Source organism: Sus scrofa, chromosome 12, assembly GCF_054392235.1.
Source record: "Sus scrofa isolate SSC_HxYL_T2T_F1_AM1 chromosome 12, Sscrofa_HxYL_maternal_Yorkshire_Landrace_v2.0, whole genome shotgun sequence".
Taxonomy (NCBI): domain Eukaryota; kingdom Metazoa; phylum Chordata; class Mammalia; order Artiodactyla; family Suidae; genus Sus; species Sus scrofa.
The window spans coordinates 54,729,443-54,756,518 of NC_139394.1; the positions used below are offsets into that span (position 1 = coordinate 54,729,443).

General features: G+C 45.4%; 1 protein-coding gene across 3 annotated transcripts in view; it reads right to left on the minus strand.

Moving 5' to 3' along the window:
• The window catches only part of ZZEF1 (zinc finger ZZ-type and EF-hand domain containing 1), a 112,353-nt gene that overhangs the window by 61,241 nt on the left and 24,036 nt on the right, over positions 1 to 27,076 (minus strand). For all 3 annotated transcript variants that reach the window (XR_014821468.1, XM_084985291.1, XM_084985290.1), the window contains exons 7-17: positions 24,927 to 25,043; positions 23,308 to 23,486; positions 20,674 to 20,772; positions 13,727 to 13,818; positions 12,916 to 13,064; positions 8,425 to 8,536; positions 6,919 to 7,134; positions 4,709 to 4,809; positions 3,874 to 4,043; positions 3,145 to 3,278; positions 781 to 851 (exon numbers count right to left, since the gene is read on the minus strand). Coding sequence is in view for 1 of the 3 variants with exons in the window: in XM_084985290.1 (XP_084841416.1) it covers positions 781 to 851; positions 3,145 to 3,278; positions 3,874 to 4,043; positions 4,709 to 4,809; positions 6,919 to 7,134; positions 8,425 to 8,536; positions 12,916 to 13,064; positions 13,727 to 13,818; positions 20,674 to 20,772; positions 23,308 to 23,486; positions 24,927 to 25,043 (1,440 nt within the window). In the remaining 2 variants the exon portion in view is untranslated. The remainder of the gene's footprint in view (positions 1 to 780; positions 852 to 3,144; positions 3,279 to 3,873; positions 4,044 to 4,708; positions 4,810 to 6,918; positions 7,135 to 8,424; positions 8,537 to 12,915; positions 13,065 to 13,726; positions 13,819 to 20,673; positions 20,773 to 23,307; positions 23,487 to 24,926; positions 25,044 to 27,076) is intronic.

Genomic DNA, 27,076 nt, shown 5'->3' on the forward strand with positions numbered 1-27,076 from the left:
TCTTTATGTATGTAACCTGCACAGGCGCCCCCAAACCCTCAAGTCCTTAGAAGAGATTCTGGGGAATAAATCTGATGAACAAATCACCTTGGCCCCAATAGGAAATACACTAAATCTCATGACTGTGAATTTGACAAAACAGGCGAAACATTCCATCTTCAAAGGTTCCTCACGACAGCCCCCAGCCCCGTCACCATCCTGGCTACTTGATTCTGAAGACATTTAATAGAGCCCTCGGGGTCTGGCATCCACACCAGGCAGAGTCGCCTGCAGAGAGGAACTCAGGCTTTGAGTTTCCTCCTTCAAGAGTCTGCGCTTCCACGAATGCCACCGACAGGCCCATGAGCGTGTCCGGCAGTCACAGCAGGTAGGTCTCCCCATCACCTCCCAGCCCATTTTTTGCTAAATTACCCCTCTGTGCCTCTGCAGTTGGGTTTTAACGTACTTGTGTTTAGACTTAAGGACTAGACCCCAAACTCCTTTGGCTTCAGTTTCTGTCTTCAAATACACGTAGCAACTCAAGTCTTCAAAAAGGTTCCCAATGGCGCCAACTCTAAACTGTCTTATAGCGACTGGGGCTTTGAGTAAGCTCTTGAAAGGACTATTGTTCTACCATCATTTTAGTCACTTCTGAGACTAGTGATACCTCACCCTAGAAACTTGGCTGAGTGAGGCAGGCACTTGGTTACACCAAACGCACATGAAAGGACAGGACAGCTCAAGAAAACAACTTTGCAAAGAGCTGAAATATTGGACAATTGAAAAGAATTATAAACTTACCTAAAATATGTGCACAGTGAGCGGAAAGTGAGCTGCAGGGATTGCTTGTGTTCTTGCTCAGTGACATTTTTCTAGAAAACAAGAAAATGCACATTCAGGAACTCTATTCTGTGACATTACAGAGACCCAGAGCAGCATGAAATGCCACAGCTCACTGGTCCCAAACAGGGGGAAAGCCGGGGCGGGGGCGACTACATCACAGGGCCCGACTCAGATGCGGGCAAGTGCTAAGAGGAGCAGAACCACCTGTCTGAACAAAAGATGGCAGGTGTACTTGTGTTCACTGCAAAAGCTAACATCTTTAAGTTTTCCTGCAGGAAAATGTTTACGAATATGACCTCCAAAAGATGTCTATTTTCATCACTGGGCATGCCATCCCAAGAGGAAGGAGCAGAGACTAGACTACATTTCTTGTGAACTTTCTGTTTGTTTTTAAACAGGACCTAAGCTTTCTCTGTATTTTCTTCTGTATCTATCAATATGTTTTTTTCCTCTCTAATTTCATTGACTGATTTTTCTCCTTCTTCTTTTTTTGTCTTTTAGGGCCACACCCTTGGCATATGGAGGTTCCCAGGTCAGGGGTTGAATCAGAGCTACAGCTGCCAGCCTATACCACAGCCACAGCAACACAGCATCCAGGCTGCATCTGAGACCTACACCACAGCTCATAGCAATGCTGGATCCTCAACCACTGAGTGAGGCCAGGAATCAAACCTGTATCCTCATGGATGCCAGTCAGGCTTGTTTCCACTGAGCCACAACAGGAACTCCTTATTGACTGATTTTCTCTTCTTTTTTTTTTTTTTTTGTCTTTTTGCTATTTCTTGGGCTGCTCCCGAGGCATATGGAGGTTCCCAGGCTAGGAGTCTAATCGGAGCTGTAGCCACTGGCCCAGGCCAGAGCCACAGTAACGCGGGATCCGAGCCATGTCTGCGACCTACACCACAGCTCATGGCAACGCCGGATCGTTAACCCACTGAGCAAGGTCAGGGACTGAACCCGCAACCTCATGGTTCCTAGTCGGATTCGTTAACCACTGCGCCATGACGGGAACTCCTTGACTGATTTTCTTATGTTAAATCACCCTGGCATTCCTAGGACAAATGCAACTCAGTCACAATTTTGTTTACATCTTGTTGAAGTGGTTTACTAGTATTTTCTTAGGATTTTTAAATAGGATTTATTAAATAAGATTATTAAATAATATTATAATTTTTCTTTCTTATACAGTCTTAGTTTATTTATATTTCCTTGTGTTTTACCATCACTGGGACCCTAGAGACCATGAACCCCTTTTTACTTAAATGCTTTTGGTATGACTTAGTAAGAAAATGTTTTGCTTTCTTTGACATTATCATTAGTATCTTTTTTCATGTATCACGATACATTCATTTTCATACAGAAATACTTCCTCCAGAATGAAAAACCTAGATCTTTGTATAAGGATATTCCATTTGGTAACATAATGCCTGTAAAAACTGAAAGCATTTTTCACCCCTCAGTACTAATATCTGAGTAACAAGAAGGGGCCTGTGAGGGTAAGAAAATCCATCTGAGGATTATACAACTTGGCTGTGCTTTTTTAAATAGATATAAACTGAAACATTGATGTATAAAGTATGTCAGAGAGTTATGCTGAAATAATAAGAGGGTGCAGCAGAGTGGGTGAGGAATATTATAGATGATACAAATGTAGCCTGAGTTTTTTTTTTTTTTAAAGGCCGCACCTGCAGCATATTTAAGTTGCCAGGCTAGGGGTGGAATTGGAGCTACAGCTGCTGGCCTACACCACAGCCACAGCAACGTGGGATCTGAGCTGTGTCTGTGACCTACACTGCAACTCACGGCAGTGCCAGATCCTTAACCCACTGAGCGGGGCCAGGGATCAAATCCATAACCTCATGGATACTCGTCAGGTTCATTATCACTGAGCCACAATGGGAACTCCTAGCCTGAGTTTACAGTTACTGAATCTAGGTGATGAGCATGTATCTGGGAGGCTGGAGGGATTAATTCATTATAATGTATTATTTAGTCTAGTTCTGGATTTAGATTTTCTCATAATAAAGTTAAAATGTTAAAAGAACACTTGGTTGTAGGCACGTCTTGAAGATGAAGGAGACTAAATTCTCCCTTTGCGATTCAACAGGTTCTGAAACGGAAGTCGGGACTACCTGTCACCCCCAGGTTGAGCACAGTGCTATGTCTTTAGATATCCGTGTCCCACACAACGTTCGCGTATGTAAGAATTAAATACACGTTTGGGAAACTGAACGTGAGAGGATATTCAGAGAAAACAGACTAGTAAGTTTCACTGCAACAGACTTCAGGAATGGAATCTGTAAATTTAACATAAATAATTACCATCATGGTGAAGAGATGGTTCCGCCGGGTCTGTCGATCGGGAAAGAAGATGGCAGCCCCATTGAGAAGGGTATTCCTGACTTCTTGTTTCAGTAGTTCCATGGGCACAGAGTCTCCATCTACCCTATCGACCACTGATAAAAATGAACAACCGGCCTTTAATACACACACACATACACACACATCTGCTTCAACCAGCCTCTAAACTCACTAAAAGAGCAAAGAAATTCTCCTGTACAGGCTAGGCAGTGTAAGGAAATCATTGTTTAATTTATTGGTTCACATTTAACAAATCACATTTATATATCAGTTTTTATTTCATTATTACTCTGTCCTTATATATCAGTTTTTATTTCATTATTACTCTGTCCTTTTGCAAAGACTTACAAATAACCTCAGATGATCACATATGTTCTATTCTCAACTAATCACTACCATCGCTCCCCCGCAATCGATCCGCTTCAACCCTGTGTCTTAGCTCAAGACTGAGTAGTGTGACAGTAATTACTTTCCGTATAACACAACTGTGTATCGGGAACCAGGAGAAAGTCCTTGAGGCAGGCCTAAAACTCTCAACTTCAAATAGCGATTCAAAAGCGGATCGAGGAAGCTCATTCTCCAAAGAAATCCCTTTCCTAGGCTTGCCTGATCACAGGACCCCTGTGCTCGACAGTAAGAGACCCTGCCGGCGACCAGCACAGGGCACAGGGAAGAAATGCCAATCCCTACCATCGCATAAGTGCGCGTAGAGCTCCTTGGCGGCCTCCACCTGCCCAGGGCTCTGGCGTGGGGCCTTGGCATCCTCGGAGGCGGCCGGCACGTCTCCTTGCAGCACGGAGAAGCAGCTCTGGAGGAGCTGCAGAAGCAGGGTTTGTGCACAGACACACTCTTCCCTTGGGCTACAGAAAGACAAAGAACATCAGAGAGCAAAAAGGCAAGTTGCTTTGACTCTCCAAGCCTAACAACTGTCTACAAAGATTTCTCCACTAGGCGTCAGGCTCAGTGAAAAGAACGCCAGCTGAGAGAAAGGTGGAAAGGAATGAACAATGGGAGAGTCTGAAAACACAGACCCTCTCTGACTCTGCCCACTTTGGGGCACAAAAATGCATTCCTGATCCTATTTCTTCATTACTAAAAGGAAGATACTATAACACTTGACCTGCTTATCATTATAAGGCTGTAACAATAAGCGACAAACATTATGTCTGCAAAAACGCTGCCCAAATAGAGCACTACATAGAAATACAAGGTGTTATTTTCAATAATAACAAAATCTTTCAAATCAGAACCATACAAACTAGAAGGAAGTAAAAAATCTTGGAAGAAAAAACTTGTCCATTTATTTACTTATTTATTTATTTTTATGGCTGCACCCACGGCATGTGGAAATTCCTGGGCCAGGGACTGACCCTGAGCTGCAGCTGCGATCCTTAACCCACTCAGCCACACTGGGAACTCAACTTGTCCATTTATTTATTTTTTTTCAACTTGTCCATTTAGAACAGCAAACTTCAGTGTTTTCTGTTGTGTTTATATTATCATCTTGTAACAAATTCTGACTTACTTTTCCTTTAATTTACTGTAAAAATTCCAGAAGATCTGCAAATCAAGACCCGTGAAGTCCAGAAAAGATTTATATTTTAAGCCACTTCCCTTCTGCTGTACCTAGACAATTATAAAGACCAGAAAAAATAAAATTAAAAAACGCATTTAGAGGAAAATTGTAATAGTTCCTTTACTTCTCACTGCTAAGGGATATGGAGGCTCTGCATGTGTAAAGGTCCATCCAACAGAACTATGCTTACTCGTAACCACTAAAGCGTCTGTGAACAACTATTTCTGGTGTGAAACTTTCTAAAATGTGTGCGTGTGTGTGTTGTGCACATACATATGTGAATGTATACACACACGTAACATCCCCAGGAGAGCTCCGTGACCTTATAGATACCACGGCGGGAACAGAAGTCATCTCCACTGGACGATGCCCACCGTCCGGGACTCCGCTGTGGTATGTGCCGACCCTTTCCTACACGTAGCCTGAAAGGGTCACTCTGCCGCTGCTACTCCTAAGCATCCCCCTCTCATCAACTACTTTCTGCTGTGAGAGGAGAGCTCGAACAACAAAGACCAAACAGTCCACATACTAATTGAGTCATCAGTCTCTGACTGTGCCCTGACGCGGAATGAAGGTCAAAGTAGACACTGCTGCACACCACGCAGGCCAGGGCTCCACTGGATTCCTGACATAAGCCACGGTACCTATGGCGATGGCCGCAACAATCTTTCCCTGAGTGGGTGGTCCATGCTTTTATGAGTGACTGTAGAAGTCACTATCAAAAACACAACGTTCATGGCAGCATTACTCACAACAGCCAAGATCAACCTAAGTGTCCCTCAATAGATGAACAGATAAAGAAGATGTGGTGTGTGTGGAATATTACTCAGCCGTAAACAGAATGAAATTTTGCCATTTGTGACAACACAGATGGACCTAGAAGGTATTACACTTAGTGAAATAAGTCAAAGAAATACAAATACTAAGCTTTGACTTATATGTGGAATCTAAAAAATGAAACAACCTAACAAAACAGAAGTAGACTCAGATACAGAGAACAGTTACCACAAGGAAGAGCAGTGGTGTAGTTCTCGTTGTGGCGCAGTGGAAACAAATGCAACTAGTATCCATAAGGATGCAGGTTCGATTCCTTGCCTCACTCAGTGGGTTGGAGATCTGGCATTGCCCTGATGTGTGGTGTAGGTGGCAGATGCAGCTTGGATCTTGCGTTGCTATGGCTATGGCATAGGCAACTCCAATTTGTCTTTCTTATTTATTTATTTATTTTTTTGTCTTTTTAGGGCCGCACCCATGGCATCTGGAGACACAGATGGGTCGCAGACACAGCTTGGATCTGGCATTGCTGTGGCTCTAGCGTAGGCCGGTGGCTACAGCTCCGATTAGACCCTTAGCCTGGGAACCTCCAAGTGCTGCAGGAGCGGCCATAGAAAAGGCAAAAAGACAAAAAAAAAAAAAAAAAAAAAAAAAAAATCAAATTACTATGTTGTCTATCTGAAACTAATATAATGTTGCAAGTCAATTATTTTTCAATTTTTAAAAATCCTCTTATTATTTTGGTACTTAGTAAACAAAGAGAATTCACCTACACTTCAAGAATAATTTCAGGACTTAAAAGAGACATACATTCCATAAACTTGCTTCATCTCCCCAGTCTACCCCTGGCAACCCAGCTGGGAATCTTTTTTTTTTTTTTGCCTTTTCTAGGGCCGCTTCCCGAGGCATATGGAGGTTCCCAGGCTAGGGGTCTCATCAGAGCCACAGCTGCCGGTCTACGCCAGAGCCACAGCAACACGGGATCTGAGCTGCGTCTGTGACCCACACCACAGCTTACTGCAACGCCGGATCCTCAACCCACTGAGCAAGGCCAGGGATTGAACCCGCAACCTCATGGTTCCTAGTTGGATTCGTTAACCACTGCACCACGACGGGAACTCCCCAGCTGGGACCCTTCAAGATCTGTGTGTTGTCTGTTCCAGGAAGCTTTACAATGATGGCCACACGCCACTGAGTCTTCCACCGACTGACGCCATCAACGCCCACCATCTCCCTCCCCTTGGCCCCCCAAAGTCATCACAGCAGCATGATGCCTGCTGTCCTCATTCATCCTGCACGGCTTCGGCAGGGCCAGGTTCTTCTCAACCAACACTGTCGTTTACTTTTCCCAAAGGAATAAGGTCTAACAACTGAGGAAACACTACCAGGTCATGGGCAAGCTGCTGGATGAACTGCAGGGTCCTGAGGAGCAGTGTGGCGCCACACACGCTCTCCTCCGCGTCCTTTCTGCAGTGGGCACAGACGATGCTCTGCTCTGCTTCTGCTCTTGCAGGCCGGAGGTAGCCACTGATGCTCAAGCCCTGGACCCCCAAGCGCTCTGCCGACTCCTGGCGGGTGCAGAGGAACTTCACCATCAGGTACTGGGAAGGACAAGAGAGCGGCAAGGAGGATTCAGAAGCCCCGGATACTGAGAAAGGGGAAAAAAGGTCTTTCTGGGAAGGCCGTCCCATAGCTTTAATGATTTATGAGGCACCACTCTACCTAGTACTGGGGACATGAAGCCTAAGTCCAGCATCTACAACAAATAGGAAGGCGGTGATACAAATGCTCAACAAAGTCAGGTTTTGGGAGAGATCACGATCAGAGACATGGCATTACTGCCTCTTCAAGGCAAAAACGGGATTAAGACAGGATGAGTAAGAGAAGGATGTCCTCTCTGTGGCACAGTCATTTTGAAAGGGAAAACAGCTGTACGGTGAAAACAGTCAATACTCTAAGGGATCATCTCAAAACTCCCAGTTACATGCAACTCAGGTGCTGGGACCCCAGGACACAGCCTTGTCTGCTCAAAGCTAAGCCATTTTCAAAGCCCAACATCAAAGCACCTCTCTGCTTTTTACAATGAAAGCGCCTTTGTTGAGGGCCTTTCAGAATTCACTACTCAGTTGCACAAATATTCCCTGAGCACCTATTATGTAGAATACCTGTAGTTCTTTTATCGCTCTTTTCTTTTTTTTTTTTTCCCTTTTTTGGCCACCCCATGGAATATGGAGTTCCTGGGTCAGTGATCAGATCCAAGCCACAGTTGTGACCTACACCACAGCTGCAGCAACACCAGATCCTTTAACCCACTGTGCTAGTCCGGGGATCAAGTCTGCGTCCTGGCACTGCAGAGACACCAACTGATCCCATTGCGCCACAGTGGGAACCCCTCTTATTTCTCTTATTTAAGCTTCTTCCAAAAATTTACAATGGAGGTAAAAAAAAAAATCAAATAGCCAAATAATCACTGCTTCTTTCATAGCTATGGAAAGACATCTGTCTGGCATTTACACCTGTGTATTTACTGTTCTCTCAGCCTGAGCTGCCCTTCTCTACACCTCCTAGGCTGGCTAAAGATGCTGGCTTAACCAGCCTCCAACACTTGGCATCACACCACCTTTCCTGGGAAGGCTTCCCTGGTGGATTCAGGCGAGGTTAGTCTTCCTCTGAGCTGCAGTGGATGTCTCTTTACCATGACCCATATCACAGTGTCTCATACAACTGCACCTTCCACTAGACTCTGAATTTCCCATGGGTCATAATCATGTCACGTTTACCTCCAGGATTCTGGGGCTGGCCCAGGGCTGGTACACAATAAGCACTCGATAAACACAGGACACAAGGATGGGGGGGCAGGTACACGAAGGCCGTGACTCACTGCTGCTTACTTTGGCAACTCTGCACTGTTGTAACTTGACATCGGCTTCATCCCACTCTTCTTCCAGCTCAAACCAGCCCACAGGATCATCCTCTCCAAGGTCATCTGGCGAGCAACCAACCCTGTAAACACAAAGGTAATCACAAAACACGTTCCTCTTTCTCAACTCCTCAAGGGTCTAACAAACAAGGCACCATCTGAATGGCATTTAACTTGTGAATATGGCTTGTCACTTAACAATCAGGACGGGGTGTGGCATCTGATGCCTCTGAACATATGAGGGAGTTGGTGGTGACTTCTTCCCCACTTCTCGGCCTCTGCGTCTGTGAAATGGAAATTCTTATTAATCCCAAATAGAACCTGGGAACGAAGGAGAAAGTGTGCTTCTCTAGATAACTGGCTTATCTGAAGAATGAGACATGAAGTTAAGGCATCTTGGATGAGCTCCTCAGGAACAAGGCACAATGCAACAGCTGGTGTGTGCTTCTGGGAAGACCCCAGGGAGGGCAGGTTCAGCTTCACCTCCCTAGTCTGGCCAACGTACACACAACTGGTATGAGGTTCATACTTGTGACAACGGAAGGATCTTTCAAATCCTGGAGCTCCGAAACAGGAAAACCTCAGCCTTTACAAAAGGCCTCAGGATTTTTTTTTCCTATTCCTTAAGAAGTCCTTTCAGGAAAAGTATTTCAACCCAGAGGCTGAAGAAGCACAACTGCGTGCCATTTCTTTTTAAAAACTGGACACCTGAATGGTACTTCCTTTTTAGGAATTCAATAACCGAGAAGGAGAAAATGGCAGTCTTTTCAAATAACATTCCTAAAACTTGAAACTATTTAGTCTGCGATACAACTGACAAGCTAGCCGACACAGGAGTGTTCTGTATGGAAAAGAGAAGTAACACAGGGATGTGCAGCAAGAGGAAGGAAAAGACAGAGGACCCAGAGGCAGCTCCCTAACAGAAAGCAGAGATGTTCTCTCCTTCCCCTCAATCTTGCAGGACGTAGTTAACCCTAGAACTCTGTCTTAGCTCAAAACCGTGTCCACGACCTTCCTCCATATCTGAGGAGGAAGAGAAGTTGTCCATTCACCTGGGGAGCCACTAAGGAAGTCGGAGGCGTAGCGAGCGAGCGGGAGAGGGGGCTCCGCTCACACCGCCGGCCAGCAGGCAGCGTGGAGCGAAGAGTTGACGGTCAGTCCCCTCAAGCACGCACAGCCACCAGACGGCTGGTCCCGAGGCCTGCTGACCAAGCTCTGCCCAGAGTACAGACCAGAAGAGGGCCTGACAGAGGCATGCCTGTTAACCCTGTGTTCTCCAAACTGGACAGGCACTGACAACACGTAGGACAGAAAAATCAGGAATTCGAGTAGTTCGGGCTGGAACCAGGAGCTAAAAAGCAGCAAGCAACCAGTGAATAAGCCTCTATTTAGGTTAATAAAAAAAAAAAAAATCATCCTGTATAAGATGTGAAGGATCTTCTTTGACAGCAGGTTTAGCGAAAAAGACCTATTTTAATATGTCCCAGGAGTGGGACACAGCGACTTTAAAACAACTATAACCTCTAGTTATTTTTAAAGAAAAGCATCTTTTTAAAAAGCACATATACATGACAGAGGTTGTTTCAGCTCCTTTAGAGGCTGGAATTAAGACCACTGCGTTGAGTCACAAATACAGATGGCAACTGGGCATATTCTAGGTATTGAAAGGCCTGCGTCCTCCCGCATTATGGGTCTTCTAGAGGCTGAAGCGGCCACTTGTCAGGGAGGTCACCAGAGGAAGTCCGGCGGGGGAGGAGGTTATTCTAGATCCTCGCCTGTGGCAGGGCAGCATCACAGTCACCTGCGAGCTTGTGAGAAATGAAGGTCTCAGGCCCCACCAAGAACTACTGAATCAGAATCCACATTTTAACACAATTCTCTGTGGTTCGTATGCACATGAAAGCCTCGTGGTACAGTATGGGTGAGAGTGAAAACGCCATACCCGATGACCTGGAAAGCACGAGGGCGAAAAGAGCAAGTCGGGCTTGGCTCCAAGAGTTTTCACCTGCTGCTGCTGCTAGGGGCAGCAACACTACCCACGGGCAGCACCAAGGACCTCTGTGGCTAAATCCAACAGGCCCACTTCTAGACTTTTCTCTACTGATTCCTGGGTAACATCTGACACCTGCTACCTCTTTAAACATGATATTCCCTTGGCTTCATGATGACACATCCTTGGCTTTCCTGATGCTTCTCTGGCTGTTTCTCTCCGTCTGCTTTTTCCTCTGCTGCCCCTTCAATGCTCATGCCTCTCAGCATGTTGACTTAAGGTCTCTACTCTTTCAAGGCCACACATCCTTCAAGAATGACCTCTTCTGGTTCATTTTAAACAATCACTGAACTGTCTCTTAGATCTGTCCCTTCAGAACAACGTCTCCTCCAGGCTCCCGATCTGTTCACCCAACTAGCTATGGGATATCTCCCAGACCTCCTAGAACCTCAAATCCAAAAGGACCGAATCTGAGCTCATCAACTTCCCACAAACCAGCTTCTTCAAGGTAGTTGCTACCTCACAAAAAGGTACTACTGGGGGTTTGCTCTCGTTGTGGCTCAGTGGTTAACAAACCCAACTAGTATCTCTGAGAACGTGGTTTGATCCCTGGCCTCGCTCAGTGGTTAAGGATCATCTGGCATTGCTGAGAGCCGTGGTGTAGGTGGCAGATGCAGCTTGGATCCTGCGTTGCTGTGGCTGTGGTGTAGGCTGGCAATGGTAGTGATTTGACTCCTAGCCTGGGTGCCGAGGGTGTGGCCCTTAAAAAAAAAAAAAGGCACTACCAGGGTCTCCCCTGCCCAGGCGAACCCAGGACTCACTGCTGCCTAAGCTTTCTTCCCTCTCCTGTTCTACCTCCAGTCACTGACCAGCCAGGTCCTGCTGCTTCTACCTCTAGTCATCTCTTCAATCGGTCCATATCTCTCCACTGCTGCTGCTGCTGCTCTAGCTGAGGTCACCCACGCTCTGGCTTCCTATGTGACAGTGACAACCCCCCCCCCGCCATTTCATCCTGCCACCTTGCTCACTCCCCCCCAACCCATGCCTCACTGAGCAAGCTCCAGAGCAGTACTTCCACAGCACTCGTGTCATCTCCTTGTTCTTGAAACTTCTTGACAACAGATTCCACCCAACTCCCTTTCCCTGCCCTCAAGGATTTCAGGATAATGTCTAAACCCCGAAGTAGAGACAAAGAGGCCTTCAACCTGCTTCCTAGCCCCTGAGCTTCACCCCATAGCACACCACAGCAACACGGGACTTGTCAGTCCCTTGGTGTGCCCGACTCCACCTCTGAGTTGTCAACTCTACTCTGCTCTTTGCTCAGGACACCTGCCTGCCACTTGTTCCTGAGGGCTTTTGGGGTTTTTTTTCTTTTTTCCTTAGGGTCCACCTGAGGCATACGTAAGTTCCCAGGCTAGGGGTCGAATCAGAGCTGTCGCCGCCGGCCTACACCACAGCCGGAGCAACGCCAGGTCTGAGCCACGTCTGCGACCTACACCACAGCTCAGGGCAAAACCAGATCCTTAACCCACTGCGCGAGGCCAGGGACTGAACCCGCCTCCTCATGGATACTAGTGGGGTTTGTTACCACTGAGTCACAACGGGAACTCCACGTTACTTAACTTTAGCTCATCCATATTCAACACTCCCTCCGGGAAGCCCTTCCTGGTGAGGTCAGGGTCTCAGCCCTGTGCTCCTGGAACACCTCATCCCTCCCACCTACCTAGCAGCCACAGCACTGGGACACTGTAGGCTTTATCGCTCATCTTCTGAGCTAAACGGTAGGCTCTACAAAGCAGGTACTGTGTCAGTTGGGTCATTACGGTATCTTCAGTGCCAAGCATCAGGCCTGGTACATAAAAGATGCTTAATAAATATTTTCAGGAGTTCCCGTCGTGGCGCAGTGGTTAACGAATCTGACTAGGAACCATGAGGTTGCAGGTTCGGTCCCTGCCCTTGCTCAGTGGGTTAACGATCCGGCGTGGCCGTGAGCTGTGGTGTAGGTTGCAGACGCGGCTCGGATCCTGCATTGCTGTGGCTCTGGCGTAGGCCGGCAGCTACAGCTCCAATTCGACCCCTAGCCTGGGAACCTCCATATGCCGCGGGAGCGGCCCAAAGAAATAGCAAAAAGACAAAAAAAAAAAAAAAAAAATATTTTCAATAAAAGCACAAAAGTAAGAGAGAAGCTGGGGCCTAGGTAAATTTCCTAGTGGCGAGGTAAGACGAAAGACCTCAGGCTGCCCACCGTTCAGGCGTGTATTGTTACCCAGCCATTTTGAAGATTTATACACCTGAAGGGAACCAGTAAGAGTCTGTGAATAACTTAAAATAGATGTTTTCACATACGCTGCGAGAAAGCAATGAATACTCATGGCCACTAAAGATGGGTTAGTGGCAATTTTCCTATAAAGACAGAAAATACATTTCACCAATAAAAAAGTGTACACAACCTTAATTTTATTCTGTTCTTACCTGCTTTTTACAAATTGCCTGAATTCCTGAAGCTTCCACTTGTCATATTTTTCAAACCTTTTGAAGTGTTCTTCTGCATGAAATTTATCAGAAGGTGAGTTATAGGCAAACACCAACCCACACTGGGCACCGATGCCACCACGTCGAACCTGGAAACAAAGATCTAAATAAAGTACCTCAAAGGGGCCCAAGTTCCACGGCTGTTTTGGTTCCAAATAATACGGTCAACTTCAAATAACTCAATGCAACATCAAACCAACAAAATGAGATCTCAGAGACTCCGAGTCCTGGAAAAGGAGCTTCCCCAGAAACGATTTCTTTCTCTTCTCAATCCTCATCCTCACATCATTCCCAGACTTCACAATCTACTTATCTTTACGTCTTTGCCCTGCGCGACAGGCCTGACACAGAATAAATAATCACTAAACGTACAATGATTTTGGTGTTTTTTGTCTTTTTGTCTTTTTGCCTTTTCTAGGACCACTCCGGCAGCATATGGAGGTTCCCAGGCGAGGGGTCTAATCAGAGCTGTAGCTGCCGGCCTACACCACAGCCATAGCAATGTGGGATCAGAGCTGCATCTGCAACCTACATCACAGCTCATGGGAACGCTGGATCCTTAACCCACTGAGCAAGGCCAGGGATCGAACCCGCAACCTCATGATTCCTAGTCGGATTTGCTAACCACTGCGCCACGACGGGGAACTCCATTAAACGTACAATGAAAAACCAGTGACATGGACCTCTGAAATGCAATCCTATTTCTAAAAACAGTAGTCACATTTTTTAAAGAAGGCAGCATGAGAATTACCATAATTCTGATCTGAGTAACTTGGAAGGCAGATTCAGTTCCTGTAGAAAAAATAGTACTTGCTCTGGTTTTTCCAGTCTCTGTAAGAAAACCTGCAAAAAGGAAAAACTAGAGTTAGGATGACTGACACATCTGTAATAGCCCTAAGAACCAAGAGCAGCGAAACCAAACCACATCCTTTGAGGCAGAGGTCTTCTAGTCTATCTGGTATCTCATCAAAATCAGCAAAAGATTTCCTCTCTGGGCAGATGCAGCCCCACTGACAGACCCCTAGACAACATCGTGGGCCACGTATAACTTTCTCAGAGCACGTACAAGCAGCCCTGCTCTGAGGTAACAATAAAGAAATAAAAAGTCGATAAGGATTGTGACTTTAGAGGAGTTCCTGTTGTGGCTCAGCGGTAACAAACCAAGTAGTATCCACGAGGATGCGGGTTTGATCCCAGGCCTCGCTCGGTGGGTTAAAGATCCAGCCATGAGCTGTGGCGCAAGTCACAGACACAGCTGAGATCCTGTGCTCCTGTGGCTGTGGCGCAGGCTGGCAGCTGCAGCTCCAACTGGACTCCCAGCCCGAGAACTTCCATACACTGCAGGTGTGGCCCTAAAAAGACACACACACACACAAAGTGCTTGGTGTTCTGTTGAGCACACTCTTTGAGCTACCTCCACCTTTTACTGCCTCCAGGCTGTTTTACAACTCTGTAGACTGTAGAATAATGACAGTAAGGCAAATGATTCGTGTGCACAGAAATAAAAATTGTGTCTATAGGAATGTAGCTGATTATTCCTTATGAAGACTGACTGATATTTAGACTGACCAACTATCCGCAGATCTGTGTCAGTATTCATACTCATCTCTGTATATTAATAAGTCCTCCTCTGAACTGCTTGTAACATCTTGCTAGTTCCCTCACTAATTAATGAGACCGATAAAAAGACTGACATGTTCCTTTTATATTTGCATGAGAGTTATAGTTTACCTTTTGTCGTTGTTGTCAATTATCCCTTAAAGATGTACAAAAAGGAGCTCCCCTTGTGGTGCAGCAGAAACGAATCCAACTAGGAACCATGAGGTTGCGGGTTCAACCCCTGGCCTCACTCAGTGGGTTAAGGATCCAGTGTTGCCGTGAGTATGGTGTAGGTCGCAGATGTGGCTCAGATCTGGCGTCGCTGTGGCTGTGGCGTAGGCTGGCAGCTGTAGCTCCTATTAGACCCCTAGCCTGGGAACCTCCATATGTCACTGGTGCGGCCCTGAACAGACAAAAAAAGACCAAAAAAAAAAAAAAAAAAAAAGTTCAAAAAGGTCTGCTAGACCCAAGGTTGCCTTTCTCCTTCCAAGCTCTACAAGTGATACAACTTACTCATTTGCTCCCATCGGTCTGACCACCCATTCTTCCTGGGACCATGAACTGCTTTTGACCCTTTTGCCTCATCCAGATGAGAAGACTAAAACTAGTCTCATGCTGTAACAGAATGAAATTAGAACACTCCCTAACACCATACACAAAAATAAACTCCAAATGGATTAAAGACCTAGATAAACGACCAGACACTATAAAACTCTTAGAAGAAAACACATGCCAAACACTCTCTGACATAAATGACAGCAACATCTTCCCAGATCCACCTCTTAGAGTAATGACAATAAAAACAAAAATAAACAAATGGGACCTAATCAAACTTAAAAGTTTCTGCACAGCAAAGGAAACCCTAAACAAAATGAAAAGACAACCCACAGAATGGGAGAAAATCTTTGCAAATGCATCAACTGACAAAAGGATTAATCTCCAAAATTTATAAACACGTTCTGCAGCTCAATACCAAGAAAACAAACAACCCCATCAAAAAATGGGCACAAGATCTAAACAGACAATTCTCCAAAGCAGACATACAGATGGCCAAAAAACACAGGAAAAGATGCTCAACATCACTCATTATTAGAGAAATGCAAATCAAAACCACTATGAGGTACCACCTTACACCAGCCAGAAGGGCCATCATCAAAAAGTCTACAAACAATAAGTGCCGGAGAGGGTGTGGAGAAAAAGGAACCCTACTACACTGTTGGTGGGATTGTAAATTGGTGCAACCACTGTGGAAAACAGTATGGAGATGCCTCAGAAAACTAAAAATAGAACTATCATGTGATCCAGCAATCCCACTCCTGGGCATCTATCCAGAGAAAAGCATAACTCAAAAAGATACATGCACCCCAGTGTTCACTGCAGCACCCATACAATAGCCAAGACATGGAAACAACCTAAATGTCCATCGACAGAGGAGTGGATCAAGATGTGGTACATGTACACAATGGAATATTACTCAGCCATTAAAAAAAATGAAATACCAGCATTTTTAGCAACATGGATGGACCTAGAAATTATGCTAAGTGAAGTCAGCCATACAATGAGACACCATCATCAAATGCTTTCACTGACATGTGGAATCTGAAAAAAGGACAGAGTGAACTTCTTTGCAGAACAGATACTGAGGAGTTTCTGGTGTGGCACAGTGGTTAACGAATCCGACTAGGAACCATGAGGTTACAGGTTCGATCCCTGGCCTTGCTCAGTGGGTTAAGGATCCTGCATTGCTGTGGCTCTGGTGGAGGCTGGTGGCTACAGCTCCAATTAGACCCCTAGCCTGGGAACCTCCATATGCCATGGGAGCTCCCCAGAAAAGGCAAAAAGACCAAAAAAAAAAAAAAAAAAAAAGAACAGGTACTGACTCACAGACTCTGAAAAACTTATGTTCTCCAAAGGAGACAGTTTGAGGGGGTCGGGGGATGCGCTGGGGTTGTGGGATGGAAATTCTATAAAATTGGAGTGTGATGATCATTGTACAACTACAAATGTAATAAATTCACTGAGTAATAAAAAAAATAAAATAAAACAAGTCTCATGCTTTCCTGAGAGCTCTGGAAGATTCAGGACTAGCCTGGTGACTGAAGGCCTACAGCCTGGACTTCTCCTGGAGAGGTGCTGTTGGAATGGCTGGGACAACCAGGGAGTGGCTCCTGCCACTTCTACAAGGGGCTGTGACAGGAAGGGAAGAGCAACACGCCTTCCACGTGGGCACTCTGACTCTGGCTGAACAAAGGATGGCCTCCATCTGGGGCTGGACGGAGCCCAAGAACTTCACATCTTTCCTGCATTAACTCATGTCAGGAGCTGTCACCTTACTGAGGGGGGAATACAGCCTAGAAATTTGAAGGCACTTATCAACTAGGTAGGCTTTACTTCTTTACTTGGTTTTATCAAAAGGATAACAATAAAATATTTAAAAGCAAAAAATAAAACAAAATCAGAGCTCCCACTGCAGTATAGTGGGTTAAGAATCCAACTGCAGCAGCTCAGGTCGCTGCAAGGATATGGGTTTGATTCCCAGCCTGTAAAATAAATAAAATAGAATAAAACCAATTTCATACTTCTTATTTCATTTCACTGAGTTCAATGAAAAAGTCTGTGAAGCTGAATCTCCATAAGACAATATGCATGATTTATCACTAAAACCAAGAAAATTAAATCCAAAGGAATCTTTACTAATTTACAGGAAGAAGCTGTTACTGATCTAGTGCTATTTGATACCAATTCTACAGACAATTTTAAGAAGCCATACAGCCAGAACTTCACACAGTTCCACTCACAATACTGCTAAAAACTATCCCGGTTACTGAACTGCCACTCTTCCCCAGAGGTCTGGATGACTCTAGTCAAATCTGATGTGAAGGCTGAAACACCATCTAGAAGTTAACTGATGAGTCAGCGGTCTTCATTAATCTCAAAGTAGCTGAAGCAATAATTTAAGTCAAAAGAACCCGACCCTTTTAAAATAACACTGCCACCAAGTACACATTTTTAAGGCCAAAATAAATAAATACACTAAATAAATTAAGCTTAAAAAGAAAAATAAAAGCTTTGTGCTTCCTTTTCTTGGTTAAAAAAAAAAACAAAAAACAAACAAACAAACAAAAAAAAACAGCTCATGTGTCTTATTATGATATTTTAAAAGCTACGTTCGTTTGGCCACCATGCCCCTTCTGCCCAATTCATTCTCTTGGAATGACAGGAAACAAAAAATACCCAATCACAAATGGAAAGAATTTAGTAACGCTACGCCCTCAGTTTTGCTGGCAGCACCTGCATTCATTTACAATGCCAGCCCCACGGCAAGACTTGCGGGAGGTCAGCCCTCCGAATGCCCACGTTTGGGTTCCCCAGGCGCCCTGTGCAGCATGTGGCAATGGCCACGGTTTCCTGGCAGTTGGGATCTTAAAAGGTAGTGGTGAAAAGAGCTTTGCCCCCGATAAGGAAAGAAACAAATCACCCCTCAAAACCACAGTTCTGGCTGTGAGGCCCTTCCTCTGTCCCAGCTGTCTTGTCAGGCTCATTTTTTGTAGTGGCCCAAAGCCAAGCCTGGGTTACAAGAAACAGACAGTAAGGGAAGTGGAGGGAGCGGCCAGGGGAGCCTGAGTCTCCTCCTCATACCCACCCACATCCCACCTGGGTGCTCATCAGAAACACAACAAAAACATCAAACCCACACTACAACTAGTTTATACAATTCATCCACCAAGGTTAAGTGGAAGGCGGGCAGGAGAGGTGGACGGACCCCACACAGGGAGAATAACACGCTATTCAAAGGAGACAAAGCAGAAGAGCTGGCAAATGCTTCAATAGCGACAGAAAAGCCTGCGGTGCCTTCAGACTTATTTAGAATAGTGGTAAAAATCCATATACTGATTTTTAAGACAATGCAAATACTGTGCATGATATTATAATGGTGGATATAGGTCATTATACCTTTGTTCAAACCCACAGAATGTTAAGACTTCAAGAGTGAACCCTAAGGTAAACTATGGACTTTGGGTGATTATGACATGTCAATATAAGTTCACCTTTGGTAAAAACATAGCATTCTGGTTATGTGGATAGTGGGGGAGGTGAGCCAGCTGTGGAGCAGGAGGTATATGAGAAATCTTTGCACTTCTTCCAGTTTTGCTGTAAACCTAAAACTGCTCTTTAAAGGAAAAGTCTTTTTTAAAAAAAAAGATGATCAGAGTTCCCACTGTAGCACAGTGGATTAAGGAACTGGCACTGCCTCTGCAGCAGCGTGGGTGGCTACAGAGGCGTGGGTTTGATTCCCAGCCCGGGGCAGTGGGTTAAGGATCTGGCGTTGCCCAAGTGGTGGTGTAGGTTGCAGCTGGGGCTCAGATTTGATCCCTGGCTTGGGAGTTTCCATACACCGCAAGTGTGGGGAAAAAAAGATTATGGAGATACAATTTGAAATGATTATAAAAGTTTAAAAAACAAAGACAAAGAGTTCCTGTTGTGGCTCAGGGGGTTAAGAACCTGACTACTATCCATGAGGATTGGGGTTCGATCCCTGGCCTCACTCAGTGGGTCAAGGATCTCGCCAGATCCAGTAGGCCAGCAGCTGCAGCTCTGATTCGACCCCTAGCCTGGGAACTTCCATACACCGCAGGTGTGCCCCCTAAAAAATAAACAACTAAGATAAAACAAAAAGAGGCCTTTCTGTAGGTGAGAGTTTGAAAAAAATCCATACACTGGTTTTAAGAAGATTCTGCCTTACATACTACAGAGATAAAACTGTTAATTTTTCAGAACCTTTGGCAGAGTGGTCTTGCTTTTTCTGGGTGTGGGGAGGGGGAAATGCCGCCACCTCATCCCCACCTCACTTTAGATGGCAGGTGACTGGGCAGTCTGTGGTGACCTTCCGTGTGGCAGGAGGAGGCCGGGAAGAAATCTGTCTGCAGAGGCTGAGCCGCTCAGCGCAGACTGCAGGAAGCATGTCTTGTGTGACAGTCCATCGCTTACAAAGGCCCCCAGGAGAGGGAGGTGTGACTGGGGAAGGAATGCTTTCCCAGAGGCCTTTCTTTCACTGGTGCTAAGAATGACCACGGGAAATAGGACAGAGAGGAGGCAACCACTGAAAATGCATGAGGTCTGTTCGGAAGTGAGGAGAGCCGGGGGAAACTGAGTCCCAAAGCGCTAAGGCCAGTTCCTTTCACTGGGAGGTAACTGCTGGAACACGCCACGTCCTTTACTGAACAGACGACATTCAGAGCAGCACAGTGAGGAGAAAGGGTACCTGTGCAGCAGAATAACCAGCTGGCCAGCAAGATGGATGAGGAAGAGACGCGCAACTGCACCCCCCACCCCCGCCCCCAAGGAGGAAAAAAGAGCCACAGCCCTGAAGAGCACACCAGCCGTCACCAGCCACGCCAGGGAAGGCACGAGGCTTCCTTCCAGACACATCAAATGCCAGATCAGCCATATGGAAGCAGAAATATCTTTCTTCTTAAGCTATGTTTTTAGCAGTACAGTGCTGTGGATCCACTGAGTTTCTCGATACTTTGAGACAACACAATAGAAAGACAATCTGAACTTAAAAAATGGTAGCTTTTTATATTCCAAGGGCAGAAGTCCTTCCTTTTCCAAATGGAAGGCGCTCAAGTACTTTTAGGTTGTTACAGGTGATTGACATCTAGCAGACGGCAACACTGTAGTAAAGAAACCACAGAAGGAGTTCCCCACGTGGCGCAGCAGAAACAAAACCCACTAGGAACCATGAGGTTGTGGGTTCGATCCCTGGCTTCGCTCAATGAGTTAAGGATCCAGGGTTGCCGTGGGCTGTGGTGTGGGTCACAGACGCAGCTTGGATCTGGCGTTGCTGTGGCTGTGGTATAGCCGGGGCAACAGCTCCGGTTGGACCCCCAGCCTAGGAACCTCCATGTGCTGTGGGTGCGACCCTAAAAGGACAAAAGACCAAAAAAAAACCACACGAATGGTTCAGGAACCACTGAAGCCACCTGACGGACCCCTGCAGTGAGGGCTGCACATCCTGAAAGTTCCAAAGGTCAGAGTGCGCTTTCACAGAGACGTGGCCCTTTCCATTTGCTAAAAGCTGACAGATGCACCACTCACCATCCCTTGTCCATGGCTCAACAAGGAGGTTTTCAGGTCCTGACTTCTCTTCCTTCCCCTTGACATCACAGGCCTGAAGAGTCAACTGGAGAGGTTTACCTGATCAAAGAAAAGACAGAGAGCCTTAAGCTGGTGCTACAAAGAAATGAAAACTAGGGTGCACATCAGTGGAAATGGAGAGCCTGTGGCCACCCAGACTGCTGCCTAAAAGTTTACCCATTTAAGAGCTAGAATAGAAAAGGAGGAGTTCCCGTTGTGATGCAGTGGGTTAAGAATCCAACTGCAGTGGCTCAGGTCACTGCAGGGATGCAGGTCACTGCAGAGATGCGGGTTAGAACCCTGGCCCAGCGAAGCAGGTTAAAGGATCCAACGTTGCCGCAGCTATGGCTCAGATTCAATCCCTGGCCTAGGAACTTCCACATATGTGGATGTAGCCATAAAATAAAAAATAAAATATTTTTTAAAAAAGAAAACAATATTAGACAAAAGTTGATACCACCTTTTGTGCTTTCCTGAAACAAAGTACAGCTTATGTCCTAAGTGATTCCAAGTAGAATCATTCTAGAATAACCACTATTAAGAAACAAAGTGGGAGTTCCCATTGTGGCTCAGCAGTAACAAACCCAACTAGTATCTGTGAGGACAGGGGTTTGATCCTTGGCCTTGCTCAGTGGGTTAAGGATCTGGCATTACCGCAAGCTGTGGTATAGGTGGCAGATGCGACTCAGATCCTGCGTTGGTGTGGCTATGGCATAGGCTGGCCACTGTAGCTCCAATTGGATCCCTAGCCTAGGAACTACCATATGCCATGGGTGTGGCCTTAAAAGAAAAAAAAAGTGCCTTATAAGACATAGATTAATAGCATACACTCAACGTATTTGTGTGGGGGGATTCTTAAGACACAGTTTTGGAGCCAATTAATCTTACTGTAATTGCATTTAAATAAATAAATAATGTCTTAAGGTTTGGGATTTTATTTCTTTAAAACATCTCCAGGCAAATCTTTAAAGTTTTCAAAATTATAAACGTCAATTTTTGGAGTTCCCGTCGTGGCTCAGTGGTTAGCAAATCCAACTAGGAACCAAGAGGTTGCGGGTTTGATCCCTGGCCTTGCTCAGTGGGTTAGGGATCTTGAGTTGCCGTGAGTTGTGGTGTAGGTCGCAGACACGGCTTGGATCTGGTGTTGCTGTGGCTGTGGTGTAGGCCGGAGGCTACAGCTCCGATTAGACTCCTAGCCTGGGAACCTCCACATGAACTGAGTGTGGCCCTAGAAAAGGCAAAAAGCCCAAAAAAAAAAAAAAAAAAAAAAAAAAAAAGTCAATTTTTGCTACCATGATCTGAAAACTTTTTGTTTTGTTTTAATAATATAATGTGATCCCTGTAACCCAACCCAGAACTAGAACATTATCAGTACAAACAGTGCCCCTATACTTTCCTCCTCTATCCCATACTCCCTCCCTAAGTAACTGCTAAAGTGAACCAAAAATCCTTCTGGAGAATATTTTTCGGATGCTACGTATCCCTCCCATCCAGTCATCCCTGCTATGGTCCGCTACCCCTCCAAAGAAAATGACCTTCCCAAAACTGGGGGCAGGGGGATGGCTGGGATTATAAGAATATCAATTGTCTAACTCAAAAAATTAAACATAGGAGTTCCTGTCGTGGCTCAGTGGTTAACGAATCCGACTAGGAACCATGAGGTTGTGGGTTTGATCCCTGGCCTCGCTCAGTGGGTTGGGGATCTGGCGTTGTCGTGAGCTGTGGTGTAGTCCCGTGGCTACAGTTCCAATTAGACCCCTAGCTTGGGAACCTCCACATGCCACGTGTGGGGCCCTAGAAAAGGCAAAAAGACAAAATAATAATAATAATAATAAATAAATAAATAAATAAATACACATAAAATAAATTATTAATAAATTATTAAGGCAAAGGTACAAATATCCTGAGGACATATTCATGAAAAGGATGGGCTCCAACACTGTGCTTTGTGGACAGATACTTCAGCACTCAAAGCCAGGACAGCACCTGTCAACTGCAGTCATCTGGGAGTAGCTGCGCGGACTCCCGAGTGGAGGAGGATTCGGAGATCCCATCCTGGGGTAGTAAGGTGCTACGATGGACGCTGTTGGGCCCAGGAGGGGAAAGTGGTGGCAGGCATGTATGTACAACCATATATATATATATACACGTTGTTGCAACATGCTACCAGCTCTCATGAGGATGCAGAGGGATGCACCCCAAGACAAGGATCCTATGCACTCGGGGTAGTCCCCTCCCTCCTCCGAATGAGGGGTGATCCAACCTCCAACCCTCTCAGCCAACACCATGAGACACTGCTATGCTTCACCAAAGACGGCTGTGTTCAAAAGGCCACCAAGCCTAAGTGATTCGGCCAGGAAACCCTGGGAGTACAACTCAATGGACTTGCAGGTTCTCTTCTGTTACTGCTTCCATGAGTGAGCCGACACCTCCCTTCTCCCTACCCAGTCAAAGAAGATATGTTTTTCCAGAAATTGTGGTGTAACTACAACGATCCAGCCTGCAAACGACCCAAAAAGATAAGAAGATGCCACCAAGTCCCACACCAATGACGATGACGGTTTATGACCTGTGCATCACGCCGAAGTCATTTACCGTATTTAAGGAGCAAGTTCTGCCTGACCGACGCCATGGAAGAGATGAGGGAAGCGGCGTCGTAGTGCGTGTCCAGGTGATCAGAGACAGTACACAGAGAGCTCAGCACTTTGGCAACACTTCCTCTTGCTAGTGCAAAAGCCAGAAGCGTCAACTCCACCTCTGGAGTGGAGCAGCAGCTATAAACAAAAAGCAAACATTTCACTTCTTAAAAACATGGGAAAACCCAGGTAGCTCATCATCTGTGTATCTGATGGCCATAAGCAAACTCAATCCACCATATGCTTTCTCTGTTTATCAAGAATACTTTTTCCAAAATCCTTAAGATAACCTAAAGAAAAACTAAATCGACCCAGGAAACCAGAAAATTACATCTTCACTTCTCAAGACTTAATTCAGGAGTTCCCGTCGTGGCGCAGTGGTTAACGAATCCAACTAGGAACCATGAGGTTGTGGGTTCGATCCCTGCCCTTGCTCAGTGGGTTAACGATCCGGCGTTGCCGTGAGCTGTGGTGTAGGTTGCAGACGCCGCTCGGATCCGGCGTTGCCGTGGCTCTGGCGTAGGCTGGTGGCTACAGCTCCGATTCAACCCCTAGCCTGGGAACCTCCATATGCCGCAGGAGCGGCCCAAGAAATAGCAACAACAACAACAACAACAACAACAAAAAAAGACAAAAAAAAGACAAAAAAAAAAAAAAAAAGAAGACTTAATTCATATGTATTAATGCTATCAATTTTAACAAACCAAACTTTATAAACCAAAATTAAATAGGCTGTTGCAATAAGGTTGTGCTATGAAGAGGTCTTGGGTTGAGGCTTGGCCAGGGAAGTTAAGGGTTTGTTCCTTCAAGCACCAATAACGTATTTTAGATCTACTCCACATCCCGCACATCTGATTTTTTAGATACATCACACTGGACCTTTTAAAACTGTCTGAATGCGGAGTTCCCATTGTGGTGCAGCAGAAACGAATCGAACCAGGAACCATGAGGTTGCTGATTCGATCCCTAGCCTCGCTCCGTGGGGTCCAGGATCTGGCGTTGCTGTGAGCTGTGGTGTAGATCACAGACAAGGCTCGGATTCAGCATTGCTGTGGCTGTGGTGTAGGCCGACAGCTGTAGCTCCGATTTGACCCCTAGCCTGGGAACCTCCATATGCCACAGGTGCAGTCCTAAAAAAGCAAAGAAAAACACAAAAAACAAAATACTGTCTGAATGGCTCAGGGCCTGGTTTTACTCCAACACAGGAACATCCTCAGGGCTTGCTGGGACAGAGCTGTGCCCAGGGTGTCCATTCCCAGGTCTGTGGACAATCAGGCTGTTTCGACAGAGCATGGGGACAAGCAGGTGCTGGGCTGGGGATGTGATGAACTGAGAAGCTTTGTGCTGTGGCCTTTGAGACCTCTGCTCTAGATGAATCAGAGGACAACTCCGCCCTCACCCTCAATTCCTGAGGTCAGGTAATACTGCTAGATAATGCAGTTTAGATGGGGGAGCCAGTACTTCCCTTTCTCTTCAGCAGCTAAGAGTGAACCATTTTTAATGTACACAAAAGACCTATTAGCAAGGATATATACCTGCTATCCCCCACCAAGCCCCTCTTAGCAACCTTGATTTTACCTAGTTATCCTTATGAGGAAGCTGTCCACTTCTTCCAGAACGTTGGGAGACAGGAAAGTTGAGAAATCTGTAGATCCTGGTGAGAGGGAAAGTGGAGGCATGTGCTGCAATGCCTTCCTAGGGGCGTAAAATGCACAATCAGAACATGTGGCAAACTATTAGTGCAATAATAAAATGTTAGACAAAAACCAAATCATGGGAAGCATATTTTGATTAATCCCTTATCAAGAAACAGACAAGTGCTCCTACAGAGAACCTGCTACACAATATAAACCAGCCTTTTTTCCCCAAGAGTCCTGGGGCTAAACTGTTTAATGTGGTTTCTTTCTTTTCTTTTCTTTTTCCTTTTAAGAGTTTGAATTCCCTTTGTAAAAGCTTACTCAGCTCTCTAGAATCAAGTATTCATTATAAGTAGTGTGAAACAAAAAATATACATACTCTAGAGAAAAGCCCTGAGTTCCTAGGAAAGACCCCAGTGGCAGGGCAGTTTGTGACACACAAAGAAATTCACCTTCAGATCCATGGTGTCTAAAGCTGCAAAATAAATTTTATTTTCTCTAAACATATCAGCACCCATGACCTCCGCTATTCCTGCGTGTTTCTTTGCCTTTTCTACCATAATATCTGCTTTAATGTTTCTCTTTTCTCATCTCCTCTTATTGACACCTTTACCTCATCTGGACCAGCAGTCACCTAATAACTTTATGCAACAACAAAAAAATCACTGAGTCTTGCTCTGGGTCAACAACTGTGCTGAGCGATGAGTGTACCATGAACAAACTGAAGCTATGCAAAAGTAACTCAAAATTCTATACTCGAAAGTCATTTCGTGATAATAGAAGTAGGATTCCCTGAAACTACTTTATTTCTATGCTTCAAAATAGAGACAAAACAGCAAGATTAACACTGTGTCAGCTTCCACTCTGCTCTCACTTCTGGCCCCCCTTGAGCTGCAGCAGTAAGGCCGATACACTAACCTGCACTCCATGAGGTCTAATGTAAGCAGAATGCAAGGATTTACTGAATTTACTTCTGTTTTTGTTTCATAGTAATTTTTTTCTTACTTTTCCTAATTGATTTTTCAAAAATAATTTTTAAATTTTAGAATAGTTTTAGATCACTAATATTTAAAAGTTAGGAGTGAAGACACCACTGCAGGTTAACTGCTACAACTCTTTGGCAATATAAACTTAAATAGATCCTTTCTTCAACAACTTGACACAGCTTCATGAAGATAAGGTAGAAACTCTTCCTCCTCCCCTTCCTGGAAATTTGATCCATAAAGTAGGGCTACGCAGGCAGGCATCTGTGTGAGCTTGGGTGGACGCATGGGTGGGTGGAGGCACTGGAGGCCCAGAGTAAGGAACCGGAGTGGGGCACCAGGAGGGTGAGAAGGTATCCACACAGCCTGGCCTGGATGGTCAGCACCAAAAGGGTGAGGAGGGTGTCCAGGCAAGGGACGGGGAGGTGGGAGACTGGTTATACCGAGTGGGATTGTTTAAATGAGTAAATATATAAGGAATGATGGAAGCCAGGTTTCTCATGATCAGAGGAGGGAAGTGCAAGTTCAGAATGAACACCATAGTGCTGGGTAAGAATTACAAGTATCAGTGTGAACTCCAGAGTTCTCAGTGTTACAGATATAGAAATAAATACACGTGTCAGGAGGTCCCTGCTGTGGCACAACAGGATCTATGGTGTCTCAGGAACCCCGGAATGCAGGTTTGATTCCTGGCCCAGCACAGTGGATTAAGGATCCAGTGTTGCTGCAGCTGTGGCTTTAGGTCGTGACAGTGGCTTGGATCTGATCCCTGGCCTGGGAACTCTATGTGCTGTGGGATGGTCAAAAAAGAAAAAAAGAAAAATATATATGTGAGTGTGTCAATGTGTCTAAGTATATAGACACGTGTGTGTCTATTATTTATAAACATGTATTTCGCAGCTGTGTCTACTGGGAGAAGCAACAGTCCAAGAGCAATGAGTTTTCAGTTTGTTTAATTTCTAAACACAACTCTCCACTAAAAGCCACTGTGGCTCTTGAGAAAAATAGCTGATTCTAGGACTACGGCAGGGAACATTCAAAATAAGTCTGGAATATCTTGTTATTTTAGAAAGTAAGGAAGTATTCCAAGATGAGGCCTTGGCAAAAG